The sequence below is a fragment of the Glarea lozoyensis genome (assembly GCF_000409485.1).
Source record: "Glarea lozoyensis ATCC 20868 chromosome Unknown GLAREA6, whole genome shotgun sequence".
Taxonomy (NCBI): Eukaryota; Fungi; Ascomycota; class Leotiomycetes; order Helotiales; family Helotiaceae; genus Glarea; species Glarea lozoyensis.
In genome coordinates this window covers 2,685,738-2,713,663 of record NW_007361001.1, presented here as the reverse complement: position 1 = coordinate 2,713,663, position 27,926 = coordinate 2,685,738, and the positions used below count along the sequence as shown (strand labels likewise).

Sequence of the window (27,926 nt, the reverse complement as noted above, 5' to 3'; positions counted from 1 at the left end):
TGATATAACCTACTTCAGCCAATCAATTCTCACCCAGCCAATCCCGTCAGACATTTTGAAACAGAAATTCTAACAAAGCTTCATCCACTCATAACAACATCATTACCAGCCTCCGAGCTACGATCCCGTTCCGACTCTTCTTTCGTCTTAGCGAGTAAGAGTCTAACGCCCATCTCCGCAGTCCTAGTCATAATCTCCATCTTGCTCACGCCGTTTGAGCAGGTGATGAGGGGGGTGTCGTTTATGGAGATGGTGCAGGCGTAGGGGCCTTTGATTGTGTCTTGGATTTCTTCGTGGTGGTGGTTGGGGAGGGTGGTGGGAGGAGGAGGGGGTTGTGTTGAGGTAGGGTTGGTGGTGGTAGGGTTGGTGGAGGTAGAGGTATTGGGAGGAGAGGTGGTAGTAGGAGTTTGACTAGTATCAAAAACCGTATACCTAACCTTCCCATTCCCAACAAGAACACCTAATTCCTCTTTCGGATGCCAACAATGAACACCCAAACCAAGTCCAAGATCAAAATCCTTCCTTCCCTGTCCCTCCCGCTCATCCCCATCCATTTCCCCGGTCTCTTTCTCCTTCACACCCCTCAAACACCGTCTCACAAACCCCAAAACCCCCATATCCTCCAAAAACCGTTTACAAACCCCCATATCCCCACAATCAACCCACAGCGCCCCCAACACAGATTCAACAACATCGCTACACCACTTCCCCACCTCCAACCTCGCCAGCTTCGCCCACGGAAAATGCGTCCCCTCTTCCAACGCCCTCTTAATGCCCTCCCTTAACACCGCGTGTCGGGCCATCGTCGCGCTCATATTGGCCGCTAGACTTGGCGACGCGTGGCGTATGTATTTACACAATGGCGTCCTCGTGGTTTTCATGACAGGCTGGTTAGTCCTAGGATCGATAGCAGTGGTAGTGGTAGTCGTAGCGAACTCCAGACATGCGAAAGCGAGGAAATCCGCATTCACGCATGCGGTTCTCAGGATGTGCATTTGAAAGTGATTTAGCTCCGGTTTATGGCTGTACATTTCCTCCACGACTAAATGATCGAGGATGGAATCACCTAAGAATTCGAGGCGTTCGAGGGATTGCGAGGGGGTGCCTGGGAGAGGTGCGAAGGAGGCGTGGGTTAGTGCTTCGAGCAGGAGTGCTGGTTTGGCGAAGGTGTGGCATAGGATTGTTTGTAAGAGGAGGAGGGTTGGTGGGAGGGGGAGGGAGGGGACGAGGTTGTAGAGGGTCGTTTGGCGGGTTGCGAAGGGGAGCCATGGGAGTTCGGGGAGGAAGAGTTGGAGGGTTTGAAGGGCGTGAGGGATGCCGGATTGGGTTGCTGAGAGGCCGATTAGGGATTCGATTACGTCTGCTAGGACTTTGGAAGATAGTGTTCGTTTTTTCTGGGGTTCTGGGATGAGGAAGGTGGATGCGTAGAGAGGACGCCATTTTGCGCCTGTGAATCGCTTGGTGATTATGTATTTGTCGAGTCCGAGTTCTGTACAGGCGCGGGAGAGACGGGAGTTTGCTACGAGACGGTCTTTCTTTGAGGATAGGTAGCCTTCGTGCCAGAGGGGGTATTCAGCTAGTAGTTGGATTGAGGTGCAAAGCTTTAGGATAGAGTCGCCGTAGAATTCAAGACGCTGGTAGTTATTTGTGCTACTGGCCTGGGAAGAGGTTATGGCAGTGATTAATTGAGAAAGGTCTTTGAGTTGAAGTGGGGCGAGGATGGTTGATGAGAGATCTTGGGCGAGGAGGGTAGTGGATACTTGATAGATTATTGATGGAATGAATAGAGCGAACTGGACGTATCGGAACGGTATGCCATCGGCGACGCAGCTCCAGATTGGTAGGACGTATGTATACTTCTTTTTACTAGGAGGTTTGCCATCCCAATTGACTTTGTTGAGAAAGTCAGCACGTTTCGGTAGACGCCGTAAGGATAGGTAAGGCCCGTCGGGTGCCGATTCGTAGTCTGGATGTGGATGTTGGATGTCATCAAAGGACGGTTTGGAGCGTAGTAAATCTCTGTATACATATCGAATCAAAGGCTCCGAAATATCGTAAATCAATGGACATGCAAAAGCATGAGATGGAAAATTGTAATCCTGAGCTCTGATCTTCTCTGCTGAACTGGATAGACTTGATTCCGGTATTGAAAACATCATCGCAAACTCTTCCTGTCGAATAGTGTATCGCTGGCCGAAAGCTGAATTCAGCAGACTCCATGTTTCCTGTAATGACATCGATTGCAGTGGCTCATTTTTGGGTATGTATGTTGAAGCTGTAGTGCTTACTGTAACTTGTGTTTTGCTGTCCACATACAAGGTAAAAGGCTGAAGTGCTGGAATGGATACTGGAAGAGTTCCAATTATACTCACGTCGTCCAAGTCCGCCCCAGAGAGCGTTATTCCGATTTTATGCTTTTGAGCATTGTCGCCGCTCTGGAAGGATCTGTACCAAGGATTGATCTGCTCGTTCACCTCCATCAGAGACGCTCGCGTCTCAATCTTCGTGGAAGTTAGCTCCGTAACATCAACGCCATGTCGGAGCAAAGGCAGTAAGTTCTCGTTGACCAATCCTGCTCGATATAGCGCAAGATATGCTTCAAAAGCAGCATCTTTAATAGCATTCTTTTCACTCGTCCAAGAATCCTTACTTGAAGCGAAGCGAACAGATTCGTTGACAGAGAGAGGTAGAATGACTCTTGCTCGTATTCGTTTCGCGTCCCCTTCAGTACAGATGAAGTCTGGTCTAAGATCAACGTATGCTTTTGATGGCAATGTAGCGCAGAAATGATATAGATGCGATACCGCATTGTCAAGATTTAAAAGAGCTCCTGTGCTTTCGACTTGGAAGAACCTGCCATCATGATACTCTTCCTCTTCCGTTATTGACAGCTGTTGAAGTACTCGGAGATCATCCTCGTACATCCTTCTCATGTTTTCTTCCAACTGTCGCCATTCGGTTTTCTTAGTATCGTCGAATTCATGGAAAATGATCAGTTTCGAATCTCGCTGTCGGGCACGCCCTCGACGTTGAATGAACGACTTTAAGTTTGCGGGTTTCTGGAAACAAAATACAGTGTTACAAGCCGGAACATCTATACCCTCCTCGAGAACTGAAGTGGCAACTAGAAGATTCAACTTTCCAGATCGAAAATCTATCAAAGCATCATTCTGGGAGTCCAAATTGACAAAATCGGCCATTTCTCGACCGCGATAATCATTAGTAGAAGTACCTACCATGATACCTATCTTGAAAATGTTGCGAGTTTGGGGATGAATCGACAATAATTGAGCAAGGACTGATACAACTGCTCTCTCTTGTACAAATATGATTCCGCGAAATTTCGATGTATCCTGTTCAAGCATGACTTTAATAAGCTGAGCGACCTTGTCTGAAATGTCGAATTCTGTTCTTAGCAAAGGATTCGATGTATGAGTCTTGTCAACTTGGTTGAGGGCTTTAGCCAAGTACGCTTTTTCTGCCGGTGCTATATCCCAGGAAGTTTCGAAAGATTCATCTGAACCATAAGCAATCTTGTCGTATTTGGCTAGAACTTCCATGATGTAAAATTCTGCAGCCCAGACTCCAAGCTCTCTCCACATCTTTAGTGCTGTAGTGTGAAAAGTTTTGAGTTCACCAGAACACCAAGTCTTGTGGTTTTGATAAACTTTGTCTAGCGCTCGCTGGCTTCTTTCTGAATTATCTCGTCGTAAGCGTTGAACATAGGGATCATCACCAATTCTGAGGTTTGCGTAGACTCTTCCAAGACGTTTGATCAGGGGTATATTGCTAGCAAACTCTTCTGCGAATGTAAGAGTCCGAAAAGTCACTTCGGACAAGACCGGTAGCTTGACTTGAAGGAGAAGATCCGCACGATGCTGTTTTGGCGTCCGGCAAATAGCATGCATAGTCTGTTCGATTTCATTTACTGAATCAGGATCCGATCTCATTACTGGGCTGGCTGTAAGTCCAAGAATATGAGGGACATCTAGTCCTGCAGCGTTTCTTGGATGGTAAAAGCTTCGCATTATTTTAGATCCAGGATGCTTCTTTACACAGTTGTGGACTTGTGACATTAGCTTGGTCTGTAGTGAAAACAAGTAGACTTACCTTCATCAAAAACAATCATTCCCAGTACCTCCATTTCGACAAAACCATGAGTCAATGCGTCAAGTAAAACTTGATATGTTGATACAACAATCTTGACATTTTCTAGCACAGCATCCCATAAACTTTTGACTGTCCATCGATCGACGTTGTCGGCGCTGCTGAGAAATATAGATTCGACAGAGCCAATTTGAGATTTGATGGAGTGGAATTGCTGCTCGCCTAAGGAGACTGTTGGGGCAAGAAACCATATAATCTGAAAATGTTAATACATGCATCTATATGAAGCTTTGGTTTCAGACCTTGTGTGAGGGCAGTATTTCGATTTCATGAAGCATTCTCATAATTGCGCTGTAATTGCAGAATCACATTAGCTTGACTACTACGCAGTCGAGAATACATCGAGACAACTCGGTATGTAAAATGCAGAAAATTAGAGTTGTTTAACTCACACATGGGTCTTTCCACTCCCAGTATCCATCTTTGAAATCCAATTAGCAAAGATCCTCAAAACCCACAACCGACTAGCCTCCATCTTTCTCATAACTCACAGCAACGATGATATTCTTCTTCAAGCTCTCCTCAAGCATTTCTTTTTGGTAAGGCCTAGCTTTGATGACCGTTATGCCATCTTGCAGAGCTTCTATAGAGCCAGGCGAAGGTATACATTCCTCAGCGGTGAGGTCTTCAACAACCTCGTTTGCTATGGGAGCCTCGTTTATGGAAGCCTCGTCAACGTTTGGCGCTTTTTCGTAGTCCTCTTCTGAGAACGACTCGGGCGAGGTTGGAGGCTCATCGACATCCATCATTGCTCATAATATGACTAGCTAATAAAGCTAGATTTCTTAAAGTGTGTGTAAAAGTGTCGCTGTCGTGCTAGTTATTTTCGTTTGACGCGGAAAGGCAGCTGTCGGGACAACAAGCCAGCCGATCGATGAGTGGTCCGAGCCGAAGCATGTTGCCGGAATCCCTGTCGGAACCAGCAAAATATTCCTTAGATTTCTTCTCCGATTCCGATTTCCTTAAAAGGGAGATATAAGCAAGTAGTTATAAGATGTAGTTTAATTTGTATTCACCGAGGTGAGTTAGGATAGTCTACCAAAAGCTTATGGGTCGGCCCGCTTCGAACCTACTTCGAATTCACAACGGAGGAGCTTGGACCATCTCTTCAGACATCGCAACGACAACTCTACAGCTTCATCAATACACATCATCTATTGCCTCACCGAAGACGAAGATGATTTAGAGAGTCTCTCGAGATTGCTGATATTTGGAATCCCAATAATCCCCTCAACCAAGAGCATGCCTCCAAAACCCCCCTCAGCGCGGCTCACGCATTTCCTCATGATACCTCTCATCACACCAACCTCAAGGCCACAACTTCGATCATCATTGACAGCCTTTAGAGAGAAAGTGACAACTACAAGAACGTCCGAAAATCCAGACGGTATTCCAGAGAAAGCCATAAGACCTCTTGGTTCTTTACATCTTACACTTGGTGTTATGAGTCTCGTGACACCGGAGTTGATACAAAGTGCATTGGAAATTCTCCAGCGACTGGATTTGAAAGGAATTTTACTAAAATCTGGCGCAACACAACACCAAGACGATGAATCGAAAGATTTAGAGCCCCAGAAACAGACACCAGGCTTGACAATTACTCTCCAAGGCATAGAAAGCATGCACGACCCGTCCTCAACATCCGTCCTATTTGCACCACCAATTCCCTCCCCACAACTCACGACCTTCTGTCAATCTCTCAAACAAGTATTTATCGACGCAAAACTCATGGTCGAAGATACTCGGCCGTTACTGCTGCACGCTACTATCTTGAACACCATCTATGTTCCTGGTGTCCGAGATAAAACAAAAGGAAAAGCTGGTCACGGAAAGCGTAAAGCACGTTTAACGATTAATGCAGAGGAGATATTACAAGATTATGAGGATTTTGTGTGGATGAAGGATGTTAAGGTCGAGAAGGTGGCTATTTGTAGGATGGGTGCTCAGAAAGTTGATGATGAAGAGTTGGGGGAGGAGTATGTGGTGGAAGAGAGTGTTGTGATGCCTTGATACCAACAATTTGGGGCAGTTGTATGATGGAGATGTTGTCAAACGTAGTGTGTGTGGTTGGTGTTGTTGCTAGTGAGCACATCAATACCATATTGCTACATGTTGGTCGCAGCCTCTAGCCACATTTCACAAATGATGTCAGGAGTGGTTGGTATTCCTTTTTGACGATAAAAGCTGTCACTGGCATGAACATAGGCGCAAAGGCTGTTGTTACAACAGTTTGAGAATTATCACCTGTTAAGGCGGAACCTGTTGCTTCAACTGGCCGGAATAAGACGCATGATCCACAGCCAGTTTATATTGCGAAGAGGAAGGGAAATCCACGGAAGGAGCCACTTTTTATTAATTCTGGTACTAAATAAGATGGTTTACGAAATCTACCGAGTTGGTTGGAAAATACCAACGGTCTTGGGAGCCAGACCAACGAAAAGGATTTCCAACCAACATCGTCGTCCTATTACGCGAAACGCACCCACGAAAACGTGACCGTCAAACCAACAAGATTTATATCGGGAGTTGAGGAACATTACAGTAACTCCTACGAAATTTTGGTCCTTCGAATTGTTGAAAGGTAATATAAGTACTCCAAAGCCCGACACCATGGAGTCATCATATCCACACTTCACTACTTTAACCCATCAGCAATCAGAACAACCAAGGGGAATACCAGTCCATTTATTCTTGCACTAAATTTCCGAAAACCAGTCATGCAACTACCTATCCTCTTCACAATAGCCCTCACGGGCTTAAGTACTACCTTAGCCAATCCTATTGTCATCGCACCTTATCTCTCCTCCGATTGCGAAGGTAAAGATTCTAATTGTGTCCCAATCGGATCGCCCTCCAAAGCCGCTGGATCGAAATTGGAGACCACTTACACACTTCGTCCTACAGCAACTGCTTTACCAACGACTATTCCTTCTTCATATGGTGATGAAGGAGTCGAGGAAGATACGGGCACTATGACTGCGATATCTTCGGGTGATGTGGAGTACCGCGGCCTAGATCGACGACAAATTCAATGTATAGGAAAGACGCAGGAGGCAAGGGATGCATGTCTTCGCTCCAACGAGCAAGCCCCGGATTTCGCAACTTACTCGTCGGAAGCAACTCCAACGCCGCAACCCGATGCCACAAATGAATACGACCTAGGTCAAAAACCTCAAGTACTACCAAATATGCCAGTTATACCGGGACTGGAAGGTGTGTTACCAATTGCAAATGCCGCTCTTTCGAAGGCGACGTCTACTCCGGAGCCGGAAACACCGAAGTTGAAAGAGAAGAGAGTCCCTAAATACAAATATACGGGAGGAGCGAAACCCAAACCTACATCTACGTCTACGCGAAGCGCAGAACCAACGTCGGAAAGTAAATCGGACTCTTCCGGATCAGGAGATTCGACGGGAACTGGGGGAGAAGATCCTGAAATGGAGACGATAGAGAGTGGAGCGGGAGATGGAGCAGCAGTATCAGACGTAGCTTCGGATTCTCCGTCATCTGATTCAACTTCACCAGATGAGATGTCAGATCCTACCGACTCGACATCAGATGAAACATTATCGGATTCTACATCTTCGGATTCAACATCGGATTCGACTTCAGATTCCACCGATTCTACCTCAGATTCCACATCGTCAGATGAAACGTTATCGGATTCCACATCATCAGATACCAGCGACACCACATCCGACACCACAGACCCATCATCAGAAGCCGACCCCTCAGAAGACCCAACCGACTCCACCGATCCAGCCGCGGATGAAGACATCGAATGGGGCGAGCTCACCCCAGAACCAACCGACGAACCTACCACCGAATCCGAATCCGACCCCTCCGCCAAGCGTGACATCCCAGACGAAGATGCCACAAACTATCTAACCTACGTACCCCAAGCCAAACGACAAATCGACAACAAAATGGATCACGTCTTCACAAACACCGACGCCACACCACCGACAGAAGACGAACAGAGGAAGATGGACGAGATGAGAAATGAGGATGTGGATGGTGATGGGAAGGTGGAGAAATGGGAGATGGTACAGGAGAACCCAGTTGGTCGACAGGAGATTTTGAATGGGAAGTTGCCTTAGCTTGTAGACGGGGAGGAGGGGGTTTTCTTGTACGATATTTCTTTTTTTTTTTCTTGGATTCTGGGAAGTTTGGGATAGTGAAGCGTAGGTATCGATATTTGTCGCCTTCAACCGGGGAGTTTGGCGTTTTAATACCGTGTGGCTCTGGTTAGCTATTTTCATGAATTTCAAGCGTTATGTTTTATTATCCGGGAAAATTACGCTCCGATAGATCATCCAAACCTATTTACTATGACGATCTCCTACGGGTAATTTCACAACAGCTAGATGACCCTATCGCACGTAGATCGATTCCTTGCGTAAACACTAAACCACGTAATCCATAACATGACATATACAACTTCCTCAAACCCCTGTATTTCAACATCTACACATCTCAAGGTCTCCTCCACACTTCCCCCATCTCCAACCCCAAGCAAAACCCAAGCCCGAAACATCTCCATCCGAAAAAAAAATCTCAACCAACCCTCTTTTCCTTCAACAAGCACCATTACCTCGTCCCCTCCCACCTCGAGATAAAACTAACGCCATCTCCCAAGGCCTATATTTTTATCCGCAAGATTCATCTTGTCCCCAAGATTCGTGACTGTGTTCCATCCGGCCGTGAGATGAATAGTTTGTCTTATCTCATAGAAACCACACCCCGGGAGGAGTTCGTGAGCTGTTTTTCGTGACAAGAATACGCGTTTGACGGGAGGAAGATTGCTTGTTTGTAGGAGTCGGAGATGTACTTTTCTTTTGGGAAAAGACAAAGAGTAATAGACATGTGAGGGAGAGAGGGGTTGGTTTGGGGGTATTGTTCTACATGTGAGTTTTAATTTCGTTGAGAGGGCTGTTTTGGGAATTCTGTCCAAGTATTTAATGCTTAAGGTACATGAAGGGTTGCGCTAATTTAGTGGGTATCGTTTATACCAGTTCAATTTATAGCACTGTTCTGAGAGCTTGATGATACCAAAAGCCGCTGTCGGTGTGTCTTACATAGGTCTCAAGACCGGCCGCTCCATTTAAGCGCTGAGTAGAAGTGACAGGCATATTAGCGATTTATGAAACTGGCTTGAGATGTATTGAGCAAGCGAGGAGAGGAAATCAGCCTCATTTCTAACGCGGGTAGTGGCATGCAGTTCTGGCATCTGTGCCAATTCTGTTTGAGTAGATTTGGTTGAGCGATACCCACCGTTGTGTCAAAGGTGCTCATGGAATTGGCGCAGAGTTTGTTGGTGTTTCAGGACTCTCTGACACTTATAGGAAAGGCCGCTTCATGATCGAAAGACTATGCTACAGCGGTGTTATGGGCCATCGGGATCCAGCTTGAGCACTCCTCTAGGATGGAATCTAATCTCTGCAATACTGTGAGCGGTTATGAGTTATGATATGTGGAGGTTGATATGAACTGTCGACGTGAGAATGGAAGAAGTGATTTAGATTCCGAGCGGCTGGTATGCTCATACAAACGTTGTTACTGATACTTACTTTTCGAATAATAGCCCGTCCCTTTTCGATACCACACTTGTTCGCTCCCAGCCTTCCCCTTCGCCTATTCATCCGCAACAGTCTAGACCGTTCGATTCCAAGAGAGGGACTCGTCACTCGTATTCCGTGTACCACACAGCAGCACTTCTTTTCCCGTGATATCAGACCCTCCTCCTGCCTCCGTAAACTCGCAACTATTCATCCGTCGCTTCGAAATCCAACTCTCTCCGCGCCTTTCCCGTATCCTCTTCCACCGACTTCCACACCACAGCGTCCAATCACACACCCACCGACCCTCCTGCACCCAAACCCGAAATGATCACATCTCCGGCACTCGAAACGCTCCAGCTCGAGCAGTTCGCCCGTTGCTAGATCGTCGATCTGGCCGCGGAAGGTGAGTCGATATTGTGATTTTGTACAAGTATGCCACACCAGAGGTCTAGATCTTGGTGGCTTGTTATGCCGATCTTTGAGATGGCGCATGAGCCGGATGACACTTCGACATATCTCCTTCACCTTTCGCTCATCCTCTCCAACAACAAGTGAATCCAAAATAAAACACCACAAACCCAACCCTCATTCCCTCGCGCGGTATTTATACAAACTCTATCAAAACGAGGATGAAATTGTTTTGGAGGGCGATTCTACGCTCAGACCCTGGTGGCGTAAATGAGTGGTTGACAGACAAACAGATTCTGATATGTGGGATGACGTAACGAATGCGTCATTGGCAAGTGGCAGTTGGAAGCGTGAATGGTGAGGAATACGGCGGTGAATTTACGGCTTTGGTTTTGTGTGTGTGTGGGAGGGAGAGGGCTGCATTAGGGGTTCAGCCGTACTTTTATCCTATGGTGTGATGTGTGAGAGGTGTGTAAAGGGGATGGTTTGGTAGGAGGGACTAATTAGGTATGAGATGGAATAGATGTTTGAGTGAGGAGGTGATTAGGTTAGCTGGATTTAATAAGATAGAATGAATAACAAAAGTTTATACCACCTGTCAATACACATCCCAAGGATATCACCTGCCCCTCCATCTCCTCCTCGTTTGACCCAGCAGCCCCGTCGGCCACGCTTCAATCTCTCCGGTCTAGACCCAGTGCCTTTGAATTACATCCGACATAACCAGGATAACCAGCCCATTACTCTATTAATATCCCTCCTCACAAGCCCTATATCACCGCTGACTGATCCCTTCCCTTCCCCTCCCCTCCCCTCCCCTCTTTGCCCACGCGAGGAGATCCCATACTCAACCTCACGTCGTGACCCAACATAAACCCTTTCCCACCCCCAACTTTCACCTTAACACTTAACACTCACTTGAGACTCGACAAAGCAACAGACGTATAGGTCGTCGAGAAGGAAAAGAAAATTACCCATCAGTTTGTGCGACTAAATCACACTCAGCGAAATACCACCCTCAGCCCGGTCTTCAGCACAAAAAAAAAAGGTTCAAAGGCACTTGACCCGAATCACCCGACTCGCCCGACCGACTCTCGGCTCGTCCCCGTCACGTAGCCCTTTTGGTGGGATCTTTATCCATCACGCAACTCAAACAAACAAATCCCTAGACCACGAACCTCATTCACGCACGCTTTCGAACACCTAGATACCATTCACCACATACAAGTACGAGATTAATATATAACCATCACCCTCGTCATCCTCCTACCTTTCCTACACCCCACCCCACCACGCGCCGCGCTCCCCATCAAAACAACACATCAACGCTGAGATCAGAGCGCAAATATGCCGGGCGGCGAAGAACATGAAGAGGAGCGGGTATGCTTTCAATATCTCCAAATTCTACGTCTAGATTTAGTTGTTTAAAGGAGGGGAGCTAACGCGTGCATAGAGCGAAGAAGGATCGTTCGTGCTCGATCTAGGAGATGGCATTGATTCGTTGACGTTTGAGCAGATTCTCGAGATGGATGATGATGATGAGAGGGACTTTAGTAAGAGTATCGTGTTTGGGTTTTTTGAGCAGGCGGAGCAGACGTTTAAGAAGATGGATGATGCGCTGTATGTACCGCTATCCTATCCCGTTTTTCACCCCTCCATGCCCCTCCACCCACCATCTCCCTGCTCCCATTTTAAGCTAAGATTATCCCAGAAAAGCAAAAGATCTCAAAGACCTCTCCTCCCTCGGCCACTTCCTCAAAGGCTCCTCCGCAACCCTCGGTCTCACAAAAGTAAAAGACTCATGCGAGAAGATCCAGCATTACGGGCAGGGAAAAGACGAGGAGGGGACCACGGACGTGGAAGATGATGAGTTGTGTCTGAAGCGCATCAAGGAGACGTTGGAGACGGTGAAGGAGGAGTATGAGGAGGTCGAGAAGGTGTTGAAGAAGTTTTTTGCGCCGCCGCAGGGGAGTGGGTAGGTGAGGTGAGGGGGAGGGGTGGAGAAGGGTGGAGGGAGAAATTATACAGCAAACCTGAACTGGACCGATCGACTGTGGCTTATACATAGCTCTGGCGTCTGGACATCACTTCTTTTATCGGCATGGCATACTCTCTCACGCCTCGCTTTCTGTCGCACAACGACACACTTTATTTTCGACGACTAGCAGCATGCTTTTAGGATGGATTTTTTTCTTCGCGCTCGCTTTATGATGGGGGTGTGCGGTGCTATTTTGCTGGGTAGGGGATGTGGGTGGGTGAAGGAAGGGGGTATGGGATGGGGAAGGGGATAAGGGGAGGGGATAAACAAGGTGAGGGAAGTGGTTTATGAGGTGATATGAAAGGATGGAAAGGACTATCCAAGCATATCCCACGACGACGAAAGCAGAAAAGAAGAAACTCATGAATTTGACCTATAAAACACACACCCCTTCCATTCCAACCGCAAACGTGAAATAACGACAAGATTTCCTTGAAGACTTAAGCAACAACCTACATTGCAGAAGTGAAAGTATAAGCACTGCATATATTCAAACCCTCGAACTAACAATCAGGAAGTTTCAGTTTTGCGTAGTACCGTATACCTGATGAATGTCAAGTCTATTGACACTAGAGCATGAAATCTTGGATTCTACCTATGGATTTAACGATTCCTTTCTTACTCCCACGAAGCTTACCTTTATAGCCATAGCGTCTCAACGCTTAATTCTAGTATCGTATCACCTAATTCAAAACGCGGACGCTAGTACGGACTTCTAGGCGCGGGACTAGCCAAAATATACGGGGTTCCCTTCAGTGTAAAGGGCTAGTCCTAAGGGAGTGGATTAAAGATATAGAGATACGTAGTTTTGTATAGAGAAATAAAAGGGCTGAGTCTAGGTTGTGGTGGGAGGATGAAGTGGTTGAATGCGGTTCGGTTGTGTGAAAGTGAGGGTATAGGTTGTAAATTATATAGGCTTAGATAAGTAGAAGAAGTCGGTTTTTTGGGGGGGAGGGGGGGTCTGGTAGTATATTATATAGGAACAAATACGAAAATCTAAATTTCGTAGAGAGAGGGAATGATCTATACAAGGTAACGGCTAATTTATTATTTCGCAGGATTTTCTATTTATTCTTAAATTGCGTTTGTCGGACGTATATATCTACTACAACATAATCCTCCCCCTTTCCCTTGCGCCAAAAATCAACAAAGCACATCCTACTATACCTACTGATTTAATTTCTCTACCACGAAAAATACAATGTAGATAACTAACTTGGTGTTATGATTATATGGTTTACTGAGCATGTGTTTATTCAGTATAGGGGGTCGATAAGAAGGTAAAATCCCGGGACGTGGCCAATTCAAGGTGGTTCTGCGATATCCGAGGTTATGTTTACGACTTAGTAGCAGCTCGATATTTTGGCGCTAGGTATATGAAGATCTGGTGGTGCGAATCCTCGGCACGTTTTTTTACTTTTCTAAAGTATGTGTGCTGGTCGCGATGATGTGCCATTCACGTCATGCGCATAGGTAAGTATTCAGACGGCTTTTGTCAATCCGGTATATACAACGTTGCTTCCCGCATATATTCCCTAGGACAATATTTGAAGTTCTCTTTTGAGGGTTGTGTACATCCCTCATCCCTCACCACACAACACCCTAACCCGACAAACCACATTCCGTAAGTCGACTCTCTCCCCATTCTCATCCCCGTATTTGATGACGCCCGGCCAGACAACCAATTTAACCTCCCTCTCACCCCCTTCGTCTTCAGAGCCCCCTACATCTTCCATAGTCTCGGGATCGAATTCCATGCTATCACCTCCCTTCGTAGCGTCACCAGCGGATGCTGCTATCGCAGGCATGTGAATCTCAAACCTTGCTTTTTGACTGCGCAGCAACTGCGTAAGGGTGATAGCGGAGTGTAGAAGCGGGAGGAGAGAGGCGTCTCGTGCTGGGGTGCTGGGGAGAGATGTTAGGGCATGCAAAAGCGTATTTAGCTCCGCCGTGAGGCTGCTAGTCAGAGCATCACTCTCAGGCGGTGCGCGACGGAGGAGCGAGAGTGTTTGGGCGCGCCAGGCGTTGAGGGTTTCTGGGGGGCCGAAGGTGGAGAGGTAGGTTTCTAGGGATTCGAGAGAGGCGGCGTGAGGGGTGGGCAGGCCGGGGAAGTAGGCGGAGAAGATGTGGGTTAGGAGGAGGTGGGAGAGGAGGGATTGGATGAGGTGGATTTTGCAGGTTGCCGGGAGGGAGGCGTGGTTTGGTAGGAGGGTGGTGAGGTGGGTTTTTGTTTCGGGGGTTGCGGTCGAGGTATCTAGATAGGTAAATTTTGATTTAGTGGCCGGTGTTTGTAAATTAAGATCTTGAGGAAACGATTTGGATATATGATGATGTAAAAAAGAGGTTATCACACATACCAATCTTAACCCTCCGAAAATGCACAATAACCCAATTCTGCAATCCATTCCCCAATTTCCCCCACCCCTCCGCAACAGCCTCATCACTAACCTGTTCCTCCCCCCCTCGTCCCCCCTTACTAACCCAACTCTTCAACCCCCTCACCTGATTCCTCAACATCGCAATCTCATCCTCCTTCTCCCCAACCTCCTTCACCGCCTCATGATATGCCTCCCGAAACCCATCACGATCTAGCATCAAACTTGAAATCCGCGTCTTGATCTCCCGATCCCTCTCCACATTCGCGGCTTGTGCGGTCTGAAGCGTCGCGACTTCAGACCGGAGGAGTCGTAAGGATGTATCTGTATCCAGAAACCTTTGATGGAGGGCGGTATGTTTTTGCTGCCAGAACTGGGAGGATTCGCGCTCGTTGGTCACTTTGTGACTTAATTGCGTGAGTTCGCGTTCGAATTCGCTGGCCATGGTTTCCACTTCCTTCTCCAATTCCGAGATCTTTTTCCTATCGCTTTCGAGCTCGCCATCTGAATCTTCATTTCCATTCGGTGGAGCTGTGCTATCTACCGTTGCGACGCTCTTGATTGATGCGTTATCGCCATGATCAATCTTAGATCTCCCGAGTGCGGCGCGTGGTGGTGTTGCGATGGGCGATTTGGTGTTGGCGGTGGGCGTACGATGTTGTAAAGAGCGGGGTTGTTTCTTTTCGTGGTGGGATGAACTCATGGTTTCGTTTTCAGCTTGGGGGATAGGGTATACGATTCTGGGATCGTAGACATCTTTTGGCGGAATTGAAGCATAGGAAGTTTCAATTGATTGGAAATTCGATGCTGGTTGTGATGTTGAAAGAAAGTGTTATAACGTCTGCCTGGAGCGACCGGTACGGTACGGGTACGGGTAAAAGTGGAGATAGTCTCACAGGGCTGAGAGGGGTATGACTTTGAGGTAGTTGAATTGAGCTAGGAGGAACTAATCATTATCTCGAGTCATTAGACTCTGGATTTGGATGGTTTAGATCATTAGGTCCTTCATCTGAACTTCAAGGCTTGGACGAGTACAGTAGTACAATATTGTGGGGTCGGAGTCTATCCTCGCTTAATCCCCTGGACGACCTCGACCTTGACCTCCAGCTCGTGATCTTAACCTTAGACATCCCAAGTCCATCGAGTTTGATCATATCGCTACACCTTCATTATCAAATTTGCTCAAAATGACACGAGTGGCTAGGGAGAGCTCTTTCGGCTTCACAGCATGATATATTGGAATACGTCTTAGACACTGATTTGTCTAATTCGTCTGGTGATACGTAAACCCCCACTCCCACAAGCTTACGCAATTCGTTTGTCTTTCACATTCCAGGTTCTTGAAGCTTGAGATGGACGGAACGGAAGAAACTGGCTTAGTCAACGTTGCGGCGGTTCATGCTTTCTTCTGCAAGCCAATGAGACCTACTGTCAAAGTGTGGTGTTTGCTGTTCGAGCAAGCCAATCAAGGATCTTCGATCACCACAACCGGGACGGCTAAATATGGTTTCCCCAGAGCAGACTCGCAGAGCCTCCTAAAAGATACCTAGGTACAAAATTCAAAAGTTTTGAGGGTCTCCAGCGGCCCCTCCGCTTAGCACATGGGACGACCCTTCAACGACTTGATACCTTCAAGCCACAGCACCACTACTCCACCTTGGATTTTATGCTTCCTGGTATGGCAGCCATCTTGGGTATGTGACTTACACCATATTAATTCCCAGGTTGGAAATTCCTCATGAATGGTCAAGAACAAGTTCCTGATTACACTGATGGGAGGTACCGTTCGTGGAGTACTGAATGGAGTAGTTTAGCTCTTGCGGTTCCGGATTGAGAAGCACCCGATATTACCTACTGAGCGGAGCTGCCACCGTCCAATTACACTTGTAATATAAGTAGTATCAAATCAACCACAAGTATAGCCTTCATTGTAGCGGTGAGGGCATTTTTCTGGTGTATAGGCTCGACACGTATGTGTTGTAGCCTTCATATCAAAGCTTGCCTTGACCCTATCAGACAGAAACGCCATTAAGCACTAGCACAATGATGTATGGGTAAGTAATGGGTAAGTAATATTGGATGCAAGACTGATACACGCAGGAGACGGCATGAGGAAACAAAGCTGTCAAACTGTAGGACAGTGAACCTCCAATGAAATTTATCTTGTCATGTTCTCTTGCCATGTATCTCGATACTCGAGGGATAGATAAGCGGCATGAGACACAGTCACTTGACTCCAGGCCGGCACTCCCATCTCAAGGAGTTTTTAGGAAATAGGGAGCACGAGAATAGAATTCTATGAACCGCTGTTGTGTTTGTGTAGTCTCGTTGAGCCGTCGTGTCAAAAACACGCGATATGGGAACCCGCAGTATCGGTATAACCTGACGAGTCACTGACGAAGACATCCAGGACATAGCATGGGAAACTCCTCTAGCTTGATATCCCAAACTCCAATCAAAGCTTGCGCGTACAATTCCTCGATGGCCAGAAACCCAAGAAATGTAACCACGTCGTTCTCAGACGAATGAAAACGATGGTAGTACAATCTTGCTTCTCCGGATGTCATCTGCTGTTCCTAACAAAGCGCTTGCTTTGGAATTGATTCCGTGATGGCCATAGAGAAAGTAGATTGGATCCCCTGTAATGATGTGGCTGCTTGGATCGTTGCTTTGCAGGAAGTCTCGGTCTCATCCCCCCTCTTCGTTGGCATGATAACCACATATCCCATTGGTGATCCATATGAGGGGAACATATCTTCTGAAAACTTTTTCTTCCATATCCTCGCGCCATCATCCAACTTCCGAGAGGTATTCCAGCCATACTTCAAACAAAAGAAATTTGACTGACTTTTGGTGGTCGTCGTTTCGGTCACGCCAAGCCGATTTGGATCTTCACAATCACCCCTCCACGTCAACCCCTCAACTTTTGACAAGCTCTTTTACTTGTCAACCACGACATTTCCGAGTGGTGCATTCCCGTGTCCAAAGTCGACAACTCGACTCGGCTTGCGCGGCATACATTCTTGGATGAGACTGAGCTGGCCCTCGAGTCCAGCTTGAATTATCCTTCGAAGTTCGTCCATTGCCAGCCAGCATCATAGCTTGTTGATCGTCCAACTCGTCTTTCACCAACACCACCACTTTCCAAATTCCAGATCCACCCTTCTTCCTCCACCAAACAGTCGATTTTGGTTATGGCGAGAACATCAGACCGACTTTCGCATTATTTGAATGACCTGGACAACGACTCTCGTCCATTCGGAGTTGCACCTTTACGACACTATCCAGTATCGAAACCCCTCTACTCCCCTCGAGTCCCTCGATCGTCGTTCAGCAGCGCCGGTAGCCCACCACCAAGTGAAGCTTCCACGCGCTCATCTGCAAGTCGATCGAGCTATCAAAGCGACGCAAGTAGTCGAAGGTCATCTGCATCCACTACCTCTTCTGCTCCCAGCATTCCGCCCTGGCAGCTACCCGATCTCAACCAACAACTCGCAATGGCGGTTGATTACGATCGTGGGTACGACCTTCCTTGCGAACACACTTTTAACGGCTGTCGATATCGATTCCACCCCGAATACCATCAAGAATGGATTGCACACGGCATATCCCATTTCTTGAACAATCCTCTTCCGACAAAGCTGATTTGCACAATCTGTGATGTGGAGTTCGATAGCGCAAGTCATGGTGATACCAGGTCGAACTATGAAGCCCGAATGCACCATATCGGTCAGCACTTCTATGAGAATCGAACTCTGGATCCCAACGCGCGACCAGCGACCCATACTCGACCAGATTACTTTCTCCTCGAACATCTAAATCGGACTGGTATCATTGATGACGCGCATTACTATGCGCTCGTCAACCCTTCCGAGCGACCAGCCTGCGAAGGTCTTCAGCGTAATGGTTTCGTAACTCCAGAGCAGAGAGAAAGACGAGAACGAGAAGAGAGACAATCCCACAGACCACACAACCAGGCAAGAGAAGATAGACACAGAAGAAAAGAGGGTAAACCTAAGAGCGGAAAGGGGAAATCCACATACCCAGCTGAAAAATCTCGACATTACGATACCTACGTATATCGCTAGGTGAAGTCGATACCCACCACGATACCCTTCATACAACTTCTCTCCCGGCGCAGCCTGGGACCCTCATATATATACCGCATCTATGTTGCACATAGATGACAGACATATGACTTTGTGGCTGAGCCCAACAGAAAAATTGGCCACTGGTGGCAAAACCCACTCACCTTCTTTCTATTTTCGCATCCCTCCTTTTCGTCCTCGAGATGAGGGAATTTACTGTTTGATTTTTCTCGGCTTTGACAGCGATATGTGCGTCGACATGGCGGTCAAACTCGACGGCTCGCGACAGGGCTGACTAGGCGGTGACGAGGGCGCAGCGCACACCCTTTTTTATGAAGTTATGATGTATGATGATGATGGGATATGGCGTTTGGATACATGCTTCTAAGGACGACAGTTATGTCGTTTTGATGATGGGGATGTCGCTTGTTTCGGTCTTGCGAGAATCTCTACTCGGTCTATACGTTGAATGTTAGTTAAGTTTTCAATATTTATGATTCTGGCGTAGTTAACTGGTTATGAGTCATTTTTACGTTTACACAACATGAGATATTTTATTCTGGTTATTTTTTCATGTGAAGATGGAATGGGTACTTACTATGCTATCCAGCCTCCTGTTGGAACTTGGCAGCCAGCCAGCCACCCTTTCCGTTTCTATTATTCAATTATTGGTTTCATGACCTGTATAAATGGAAACTTACTGTTCAATGAGCGGTATTGAACACTCCTTTCAAACCCGTCTCGGGACATCCGATTGGGTAAGTACGTAGGTACTTATCTCGAACCAACACTTCTCACCTCAACATTCTCAGATACTCCTTGAACTAGCAGCAGAATCAGCTCATCTCTCCTCTACGACCTGGCTTGAGAAAAATAGGCAATTACACTATTCAAACTTACATTACCTCCGCTCCCACCGAATATATATCCCACTCCAGAGTTATCCCATCAAAGATCCATCCACCTACATATGATCCGTCAATCACTCCAATCCAGAATATGTTGATCTAGAAGCTTACATATATGATAATAATCTGGTGATTTTACAATCGACTGAGAAATGGTCCAACTTTGTACCTAAAGTACCTCCGAAATGTAACTCAGCCTCACGCCTAAGCCTACCTAGTCACTTACCCAACCACCTCCCCTCTACAACCAACTCACTTCCAAGCTCCAAAGAAACCCCGTTAAATCAATAAACCAAGAAATACTCAAGTCACAAATAAAACAAAATATCTTATTTTATCTACTTGTTTAAAGAATAAGTGAATGATTTCCAATCAGCCAAACAGCCTTACGCACTCCCCCAAGGCTGACACCAAGGTAGCTGTGGTCCACTTATGTCGTTCGCCTCGTGAATCGTCGCCTCGTATAAGGCGAGCTTATTATTTACTTGGGCGATGATGGGTTATTTATAGAAAATATTAGCTCTAGGGGGTTTCAGAGATTTGGTATGATGGATATGGATGTGAGTTTCATATGTTTGATATATATCTATCTTTAAATCACTAGTTAAGTAAATATGTCATCCGCCTATGTAGCACCTAACATCTCCTTCTCTGTACCATCATCTTGTAGCTTTATTTCCTCGTCGCTTGCTTCTTCCTTTGTTTATCCCCAAATAATCATCCAACTACCCATACACCTTCGCGCCCTTCATACCCCAAACACTCTTCCCTCCTTTCCCAGCCCAAAGAAAAGATCAATGAAAATCCGCCTCCACCCTCCCATACCGAAAACCATCCACCTTAAGTTCAAACGCCAACCCAGCGCTCTCCACCACCATCTCGAGGGTGAAATCCAGGTTATCGAATTCGACACCGCGGGTGGTGGTTAAGCGGGTGAAGAGGGATTTGGGGACGGCGCCGAGATCTGTTGGGTGGGCGTTAGCGACGTTCAGAACGGATTGAAGAGGGTAAGGATGGAAGGAAGGGGAGAACATACCCGTGGTTAAAGTGCAAACATTAACTAGATCCCTAGAGTAAGCGTTGGGCGGATCGCCGTCCGCGTCTGAGGCGATTAGGTCGTCGGATACTAGGAGGGATTGACCGGGTCTACTGTTGTTAGATGAGAATTTGAATTGGGGACAGGGGGATATACCTAAAATTTCGAGTGTAGTGGAAAGATATAGGTGTTGCTGCGCTTAGAGCTTCACCTTCTTTGGGAACGTTAGCAAGATGTGATTTAAATTGGGGGTATGAGAGGAGCAATATCAAATGGAGAACGTACTAGCAATATGCCACTGCATCCGATCACTAACCATCCACCTCTCCCACAGCGGACTCCAATACCGCTCGCTAACATTATGTTTATCCTCATCATAGACAGTCGCGTAACTAGTTCCATAATGCATCCTTGACTTGCGACTTACTACCATACTACCCTCCAAACCCCTCAACACTGCACCGCGAACTACCGCTGTCCAAGCGTTGACAGGTTGCATCACCTCCACGCTACCGTTTTGCATCAGCGCCGTAGCTTGCGCGTGTGTAGGCCGTTCGGAATAAGGAGGCGGGGCAGCAGTGTTGAAATGGGATTTCAGTCGTGTGTATAGGTAATTACTCTGGCCAAATCCTCCCACGAGAACAATTCCCGAGACGATTCCTCCTTTTTGGCGGATGCCATCGACTTGGCCTTGAACTAAATCGCAAACTTCCTTTACGACGGGCTCAAAGATATCCTTAATCTGCTTGGCAGTCATGACAAGGAATCCGCAATCAAGTCCTGCTTCTTCGTCATCTGGAAGACCGGGGAAGGGAACATTGACTTCAGCATGTTCTTCCTCGTTGAAGTTTCGCTTGACGAATTCTTCCCAGTATCGGAGACCCATTTGCCAGCATTTTGCTTTCTTAAGTTTCATCTCGTCGAACCGTTCTTTGCCGATTCGATCTCGGACATGTTCTTCGAATCTGTAGTTCAGGAATGCACTTCCGCAAAGTCCACCAGTACCGACCGCAGACTCTTCCACGCGTAAGGGTTTGAGAGAGAGGATTTTGTATGCGATTAAATCTACGGTCCCACCTCCTGCATCACAGACAACGAAATTATCTCCGGCCGATAGATGGTTGGGCTGGATTGCTTTCAAGGTGTAGACTGCTGCTGCTTCTGGTTCGGAGATCATTTGAATGTCGGCTTTTGCACCCATACCTGCTCGTTCTGCCGCTTGGAGAGTAGTGTTTTTGGCAGCATCGGACCAGACAGCTGGGCAGGTGAGGACAAATTCTACTTTGGTCGAGGACATGAACGATTCTCCATAGCGCCTGGTAAGTGTTTCCATAGTGTGTTCGTAAACTTGTGTCAGATAGTCACTGACAGCATCCACCACGTTTTTGTTGAACTTCTTCAGTTGCGCAGCGGTTTCCAGAGGCGAGACGTAGAAAGGAAGCTTTTGAGAACGATCTAAGAATAGCTTTATGCAACGCAGACGTGATTCTTCGGGTCGAAATTGAAACCCCCATTTTATCTTCGGCTCCGTGCCTTCAGGAGCATTCAGTGGGTATTCATAAGAGATTTCTGTAGGCACTTTATCTGAGGTTATACCATTGCCTCCAGGCCAGGTTTTGATAATTTCGACATCGTCTGGGGTGGATGTGTATACTGCAGCGACACTATGCGAATGTTAGCTCAGCACATAGAAGCTGTTCCTCGTATAGTTCAGACATGGGCAATAAGAGAGTTCTTGTCAATTCAGGGAGAAGCACAATGACTTTGTCTTTATAAAACATGTCTCAAAGAGCACCTCGTGGAAGCCATGCGCAGTCTAACAAAAGAAGACTTCTCTCCACCGCGCCAACCCCTCACATCATTTGCTCACAAATAATCTGTTGAATAGTCAAAGAACTCACCCAGAGTAAGTAGTCCCGAAATCCAAACCAACAATCAGCCGATCATTCAATGGCGCAGGTTCCCTCACTGGTCCTGAGATAGCCTCCGTCGAAGATGTAGGCGTATAATTGGTAAAATGCTTCCGACTCTCATCGTTCCTTTTACTCGCCGTTCTGATTGGGAGATTAAGGTTCATATTGATGTGTTGGGTGGACGTATGAGGTTTTAACGATAGATGAATGCCATGCGGAAGGGGTGTCGTGTCGGGGAGGGCTAAGTTGTACACAGAATATGCTCGAGATAAGGATAAAAGTAAAGCTTAAGCTCCAATAAGCTATATTAAGCTTATTCCTGCAAGCTTGACTCCAAAGCTTTGGCGAATTCGATGCTGCTCGTCCTCGGCTCCAAGCTCGTGATTTTCAAACTCGGTAGCAAAATCAACACCACAACCACAACGAAATTCCGCGCTCCAAGCAATCTCAACGAGTGGCAAGAAATGAAAACAAAAAAGAAACACAAGATCCCGTTCCTGAGAAGAGGGCTGAAAAGGGACCTCGGGACTCTGACGTCGTGCGTAAGGATAATAAGTGGGAGCCTGGGGTAGGAATAGGCAGCACCGTATTGACGTGAAAAAGCACACACGCTTGACGCGTTTTGCACGTCTTGGACTTCTCGTTCTAGATGCTCAGAATGCGTATACTTGCAGCACGACGAGTTGGACTATCTCGTATCCCCGATCGAGGAATGAATTGAATAAGGAAGTGACGATGGTTCAACCTTCTCAGCGCTCCTGCTTACGATGCTCGGTTGAGGTGGGGGCCGAAATATCATGCGGCTGACCATGCGACCACCACCACCAAATATACATTCAACATGTTGCCGAATTTTGTTCTTGAGACACCTACGTCTGAGGAACCGTATGGCGCCGAGTTATGGGCGTGTGGGTTTAATGCGTGGGGACAGTTGGATTTTGATGGGGAGGAGCGGAATAGGAATCTTGGAAAGAAGACGGCGTTGAAGGGGGTGCAATATGAGGATTATCGGGTGTGGACGAAGAGACTCGTTGATCAGGAGAATATAACTTTTCTAAAGGGAGGATACAATAGTGTGATAGGTGAGTTTGTTGTGTTGTGGTGAGAATGCCCTTCTGACAATTCTGACCATCAATAATCTCATCTCTCACTCCCTACAAGGACCAAACTCAGAAACTAACAAAATTTCCAGTCAAAACCGGATCAGATACAGACTACCTTGCCAACAACAAAATCCTCTCCAAACTCCCAGATGATCTCGACTACCCTATCGGACAACTCTGCGGGATGGTGAGAGAAGCATGGTGTACCGCCTTCAACACAAGAGAGGTCACGATCATGGCTGGCAACCCCCCTACGATCCAATATTTTGATTACTTAAATCCTCATACCAGGACAAAAAAAAGTGATCAAGAGACGTTTCCATTTTCCGATGTCGTCCAGATCGTCGCCAACGCAACCGCTTTCCAGGCCTTAAGCTCAACCGGAGAAGTAGTAAGCTGGGGCGATTCACGATATCCACAAGTATTAGCACGACCTGTTACCGATCAGACGTAAGTCACATGACTATTCACATCTGTACGTAACTGATGAAATTCTAGCCCGGCAAAGACTCCCCATCCAATCCTCAGCGTCCGCGATCTTCCAACCGGCCGAATCCGCAAAATCTCAGCAGGACCCTACTTCACAGCCGGCATCACCACCGGAAACGACCTCTACATCTGGGGTCAACCACCACCCGGCCCAGAAAACGAAGAGGAGCCTAATCCCATAAACTCCCTCCTCGACGATGATGCCGTCTCGATCGACTGTCACGGCCACGACATATTAGACGTCGCGTGCGGCAAGGATTGCATGTTAGTTTTGACCGTCAACCACAAGCTATTCGTGCTAGGCAGTAATGCGAATGGGCAGTTAGGACTCGGCGATGTGGAAAGCGTGGCGGAATGGACCGAAGTAACATTACCGTTGAAAGAGGGAGGCATTATCAAGAGTGTGCATACGGGGTATAAGAACTCGTTTGTGGTGGTGGAGAATCCGCGGGATTTGGGGATCATTATGGATTTGAAAGCGAGACAGGTGACGCTGGATGCGAAAATGAAAATGAAGAGTGCGTTACAGAAGTATGTGGAGAGCGAGGGAAGGAAAAGGCAGTTGGAGCATGGTGAGCCGGATAATGAGCGTCCGTGTGATGTGAATACGTTCCTGGTGGCGTCGTGTTTGATGGATCTTAATCTGCAACAAGCGATAGAATTTGAGAGGAATCGGGGGGAAGCCAGGCGTAGTGTTGGGAAGGATGAAAAGACGAATGATGATGATGGGGACAATGGAATGGATGTCGATCATGAGGCGGATGGAACGGTCAGCGGTGATGACAGGATTGGAAAGGCTGATGATGATGATAAGGATGGACGTTGATGATGAGAATAAATAAAATAATATTAACAATCAAGAATACCAAGTATTGTCAGTCCGAGTTTTGGTATATTTTTCTCTTTTCACGCTCGTCTTGCCTCTCTAAGATGCCGTTTTATAATACATAACCGGTGCCAAGCTTGAAATCAGATGTAAAGCAGAACAAGTACGCTCATAGATTCGTCAGGTAATCCTCAATCTCCTGGGGTGTCAACTTTCGGAATCTTGGTCCTTGCGCGCCTTCGACACCTTCGACACCGAGGAGATGATGGGCTGGTGGTCCAACGATACCTGAAAATGATTAGCTGGGTATCGTGATGGACTTCAGGGGGGCTTTACCAATCTCAACCGTCTCTCCATTCATCTCACCCTCGATAGTCTCCTTCAATGTCAACAAAGCAATGTGTACAGCATCCTCAAGCTCCAATCCCTCGGTATATCTCTTCTCCAAGAAAGTCTTCGCACTCGTAGCACTCTTTCCAATAGCCGTAGCTTTCCATGGGAAATAACTACCACTGGGATCAACCTGATATAACGATGGACCACCCTTCAAGATCCCCCCAGTCTTCCCACTAGGTTTCTTCTCATCCGGATGCGTATCAGCCGTCGCCGCATCCTCAGTCTCTGGCTCAATTCCCTCGTCCCAACCTGCAATCAACAAGCTCACACCATACGGTCTCACACCACCTGATTGCGTCGCTTCCTGCATCACTCGTGCGACATCCTGTACTAATATTCTGGTTGGGGGATATTCATTGTAGATGCGTTTGTAGTTGGTGTGCGATACTTTGCGGGCTTTGTCTACTAGGACGCGGTAGTCTGGGCCCATGCCTGAGTATACCATGCCGATGTTTGGGGTGATGGTGCTGACTTTTGTGAGGGAGGGTGGGTCGATTAATGGTGATGAGGACTTCTTTTCTGTTGCGAGGACGATGCCGTTTGTAGCTGTGTATCTGATTAGATTGCAATTTCTATAGGCTCAACATCTCTGCTAATGTACCTTTGATTCCTAACGCAGTAACACCTTGATTGACTGCATTTAAAGCATACTCTAGTTTGTGTGTTAGTTCTGGAGCTTTATTGACTTATAACGGTGAAGCAGCTTCGCAAAGCTTCCTCGCGTCTTTCGGTGCTGTACGAACCTATCTGTACTAGTTTTCCACTGTCAATGATTAGCTGTGATCAACAATCCATAATTCAAAAGCTAAACACAAGCACTGTGTAGCTATGGAGATGTAGCTTACCTTGGGGAGAAGGTAGTCAACGAGAACGAATATCTGTCCGCCATATTGCTAGTTTATCCTACAATCTTTTCGGGTTGTATACGTAGAGGCGATGAGTCCGAAGAAGAATTGATGAGGATCGTAAGTTCGTGAAACGGTGAGGTCCGGAGCGCTGCGATGGTTGATGCTCAAGCTCCAGGCAAAGGCGACGCGAATGTGAGGTTGTGGATGCCACCAATTTCAGGCTGCAATCTCAGGCACGCTTCAAGCTTCAGCCCCTCCGTCAAATCGGCGGAGAGCTTCTTCCTCTTTCTGGAATCTAGATACAAGCCACCTTTCAATGTCGCTCTTTCTTTATACTCCACCTTGATGACTGATTTCCTTCGTTCACGATTTCTACTTTGCTACTGATGAGTTTTAGCTAAAGGATACCAGCATTGCAAGAGCTGGGTTTCAAGACTTCAATGTCACTTGCGCTTATATCCAATTATCCAGAGTGAGGTTCAGTTGACAAAATGGCTACAGATGGAGCTGGTTGGCAATGGCCTCAGGGTATGGAAGCAAAGCCCGAACCGTCAACTTCACAGCCGGCATTTGACTTCCACCATCCTCCGCGATCATCAGATTCCTATTCTTTCACACCCGAAGACGAAGGCGAAGAAGTGCGGGGAGATGATTCTCCAGAAGAATCCACACCTGAACCACCACAAACGGAAAATTCTGCGAATGCGCGGGATCACTATCCGACACGGCAATGTAGGATATGCTTAGAAGAAGTACATCCATCCTTTGAGCCAGCTGCGGAAGGTTTAAGCACCTTTCTAAAACCGAAACCAAAGGTCGAATATATTTCGTCGGATCCTGAATCTGGCAGACTTATACGGCCATGCAAATGCCGAGGTTCTCAGAAATACGTTCATGAAGGATGTTTACAGGAATGGAGACATGCGGATCCTGCGTATGCTCGTCGAAATTATTGGGAATGTCCTACTTGCAAATTTCAATACCGGTTAGAGCGGATGAGATGGAGTCGAGCTATTCAGAGCACTCTTGTTCAACTTGGACTTACAGCATTCATTATGCTCATAACGGTATTTCTATTGGGATTTGTAGCGGATCCTATTCTCAACCTTTACTTCGAGCCGGCTGCGACAATCTCCTCTATTGCGACCGGTCATGGAGTTGGACACCTAGATTTCGAAGATGATGTTGAAGACTATGGTGGTTGGGTAGTTCATTTTATGAAAGGATTGTCGTCTATAGGGGTCATTGGGCTTGTCAAGGTCCTCTTCACTCTGAATCCAATTAGTTGGTGGAATATTCGACAGACAGGCCTGGTTGGAGGTGGCCGTGGTCGCAGAGAAAGGAATGAAGGAAACTTCTCCTTTATCATAATTGTTGGAATTATTGCGTTTTTATTTGTAAGTGAGACCAGGCTAAGTTAAGATATATGATGCTAACCTGATGTAGGCATTATGGACTTGGGTTAGGGCCTGGTCAAGACGAACTCTTGAGAGAGCAGGTGAACGAGTCGCCGATGTTCAAGGTGATGATGACCATGACCAAGAACACACAGAATAAGTATTATGATTGATTTACTAGCGATACATGGTCAGGCGTTTGGTAATCAGCGAACATGTACGACAATTGAAGTATTACAACCCTCCTCACATTTCGTCCTTTCCTATTGCTCCTGTTCAAACAGCACACTCTTAAGTTGCCACGAATATTCTCTCGAATAGATCTCCTCCATGGCGTGTCAACTAGTCTGTGTGCAAATATCGAATCCTTGCT

The 27,926-nt window shown here is 46.9% G+C and overlaps 10 protein-coding genes across 10 annotated transcripts; 6 read left to right on the top strand and 4 right to left on the bottom strand.

Annotated features, from left to right (window-relative positions):
• Window positions 1–80: 80 nt before the first annotated feature.
• GLAREA_03215 (P-loop containing nucleoside triphosphate hydrolase) lies at window positions 81–4,913 on the bottom strand (the record flags this gene model as incomplete). Its single annotated transcript, XM_008088299.1, has 3 exons — window positions 81–4,066; window positions 4,111–4,363; window positions 4,659–4,913. 3 exons carry the CDS (start codon window positions 4,911–4,913, stop codon window positions 81–83), a joined length of 4,494 nt encoding a protein of 1,497 aa, XP_008086490.1.
• Window positions 4,914–5,409: 496 nt separating this feature from the next.
• Window positions 5,410–6,177, top strand: GLAREA_03214 (uncharacterized protein; the record flags this gene model as incomplete). Its single annotated transcript, XM_008088298.1, has 1 exon — window positions 5,410–6,177. One exon carries the CDS (start codon window positions 5,410–5,412, stop codon window positions 6,175–6,177), a length of 768 nt encoding a protein of 255 aa, XP_008086489.1.
• Window positions 6,178–6,884: 707 nt separating this feature from the next.
• Window positions 6,885–8,267, top strand: GLAREA_03213 (uncharacterized protein; the record flags this gene model as incomplete). Its single annotated transcript, XM_008088297.1, has 1 exon — window positions 6,885–8,267. One exon carries the CDS (start codon window positions 6,885–6,887, stop codon window positions 8,265–8,267), a length of 1,383 nt encoding a protein of 460 aa, XP_008086488.1.
• Window positions 8,268–11,483: 3,216 nt separating this feature from the next.
• Window positions 11,484–12,115, top strand: GLAREA_03212 (Histidine-containing phosphotransfer, HPT; the record flags this gene model as incomplete). The annotated part of the gene is made up of 3 exons (XM_008088296.1): window positions 11,484–11,516; window positions 11,590–11,756; window positions 11,848–12,115. 3 exons carry the CDS (start codon window positions 11,484–11,486, stop codon window positions 12,113–12,115), a joined length of 468 nt encoding a protein of 155 aa, XP_008086487.1.
• Window positions 12,116–13,754: 1,639 nt separating this feature from the next.
• Window positions 13,755–15,252, bottom strand: GLAREA_03211 (uncharacterized protein; the record flags this gene model as incomplete). The annotated part of the gene is made up of 2 exons (XM_008088295.1): window positions 13,755–14,428; window positions 14,532–15,252. The coding sequence occupies 2 exons, from the start codon at window positions 15,250–15,252 to the stop codon at window positions 13,755–13,757; spliced, it is 1,395 nt and encodes a 464-aa protein (XP_008086486.1).
• Window positions 15,253–17,743: 2,491 nt separating this feature from the next.
• GLAREA_03210 (uncharacterized protein) lies at window positions 17,744–18,637 on the top strand (the record flags this gene model as incomplete). The annotated part of the gene is made up of 1 exon (XM_008088294.1): window positions 17,744–18,637. One exon carries the CDS (start codon window positions 17,744–17,746, stop codon window positions 18,635–18,637), a length of 894 nt encoding a protein of 297 aa, XP_008086485.1.
• Window positions 18,638–20,339: 1,702 nt separating this feature from the next.
• On the bottom strand, window positions 20,340–22,658 carry GLAREA_03209 (Actin-like ATPase; the record flags this gene model as incomplete). Its single annotated transcript, XM_008088293.1, has 5 exons — window positions 20,340–20,509; window positions 20,582–20,691; window positions 20,738–20,795; window positions 20,867–22,245; window positions 22,483–22,658. 5 exons carry the CDS (start codon window positions 22,656–22,658, stop codon window positions 20,340–20,342), a joined length of 1,893 nt encoding a protein of 630 aa, XP_008086484.1.
• Window positions 22,659–23,335: 677 nt separating this feature from the next.
• On the top strand, window positions 23,336–24,912 carry GLAREA_03208 (RCC1/BLIP-II; the record flags this gene model as incomplete). The annotated part of the gene is made up of 3 exons (XM_008088292.1): window positions 23,336–23,576; window positions 23,687–24,047; window positions 24,096–24,912. The coding sequence occupies 3 exons, from the start codon at window positions 23,336–23,338 to the stop codon at window positions 24,910–24,912; spliced, it is 1,419 nt and encodes a 472-aa protein (XP_008086483.1).
• A 169-nt stretch (window positions 24,913–25,081) lies between these two features.
• Window positions 25,082–26,197, bottom strand: GLAREA_03207 (N-terminal nucleophile aminohydrolases (Ntn hydrolases); the record flags this gene model as incomplete). Its single annotated transcript, XM_008088291.1, has 5 exons — window positions 25,082–25,200; window positions 25,249–25,854; window positions 25,910–25,960; window positions 26,052–26,071; window positions 26,154–26,197. The coding sequence occupies 5 exons, from the start codon at window positions 26,195–26,197 to the stop codon at window positions 25,082–25,084; spliced, it is 840 nt and encodes a 279-aa protein (XP_008086482.1).
• A 450-nt stretch (window positions 26,198–26,647) lies between these two features.
• Window positions 26,648–27,713, top strand: GLAREA_03206 (RING/U-box; the record flags this gene model as incomplete). The annotated part of the gene is made up of 2 exons (XM_008088290.1): window positions 26,648–27,553; window positions 27,603–27,713. 2 exons carry the CDS (start codon window positions 26,648–26,650, stop codon window positions 27,711–27,713), a joined length of 1,017 nt encoding a protein of 338 aa, XP_008086481.1.
• Window positions 27,714–27,926: the final 213 nt, after the last annotated feature.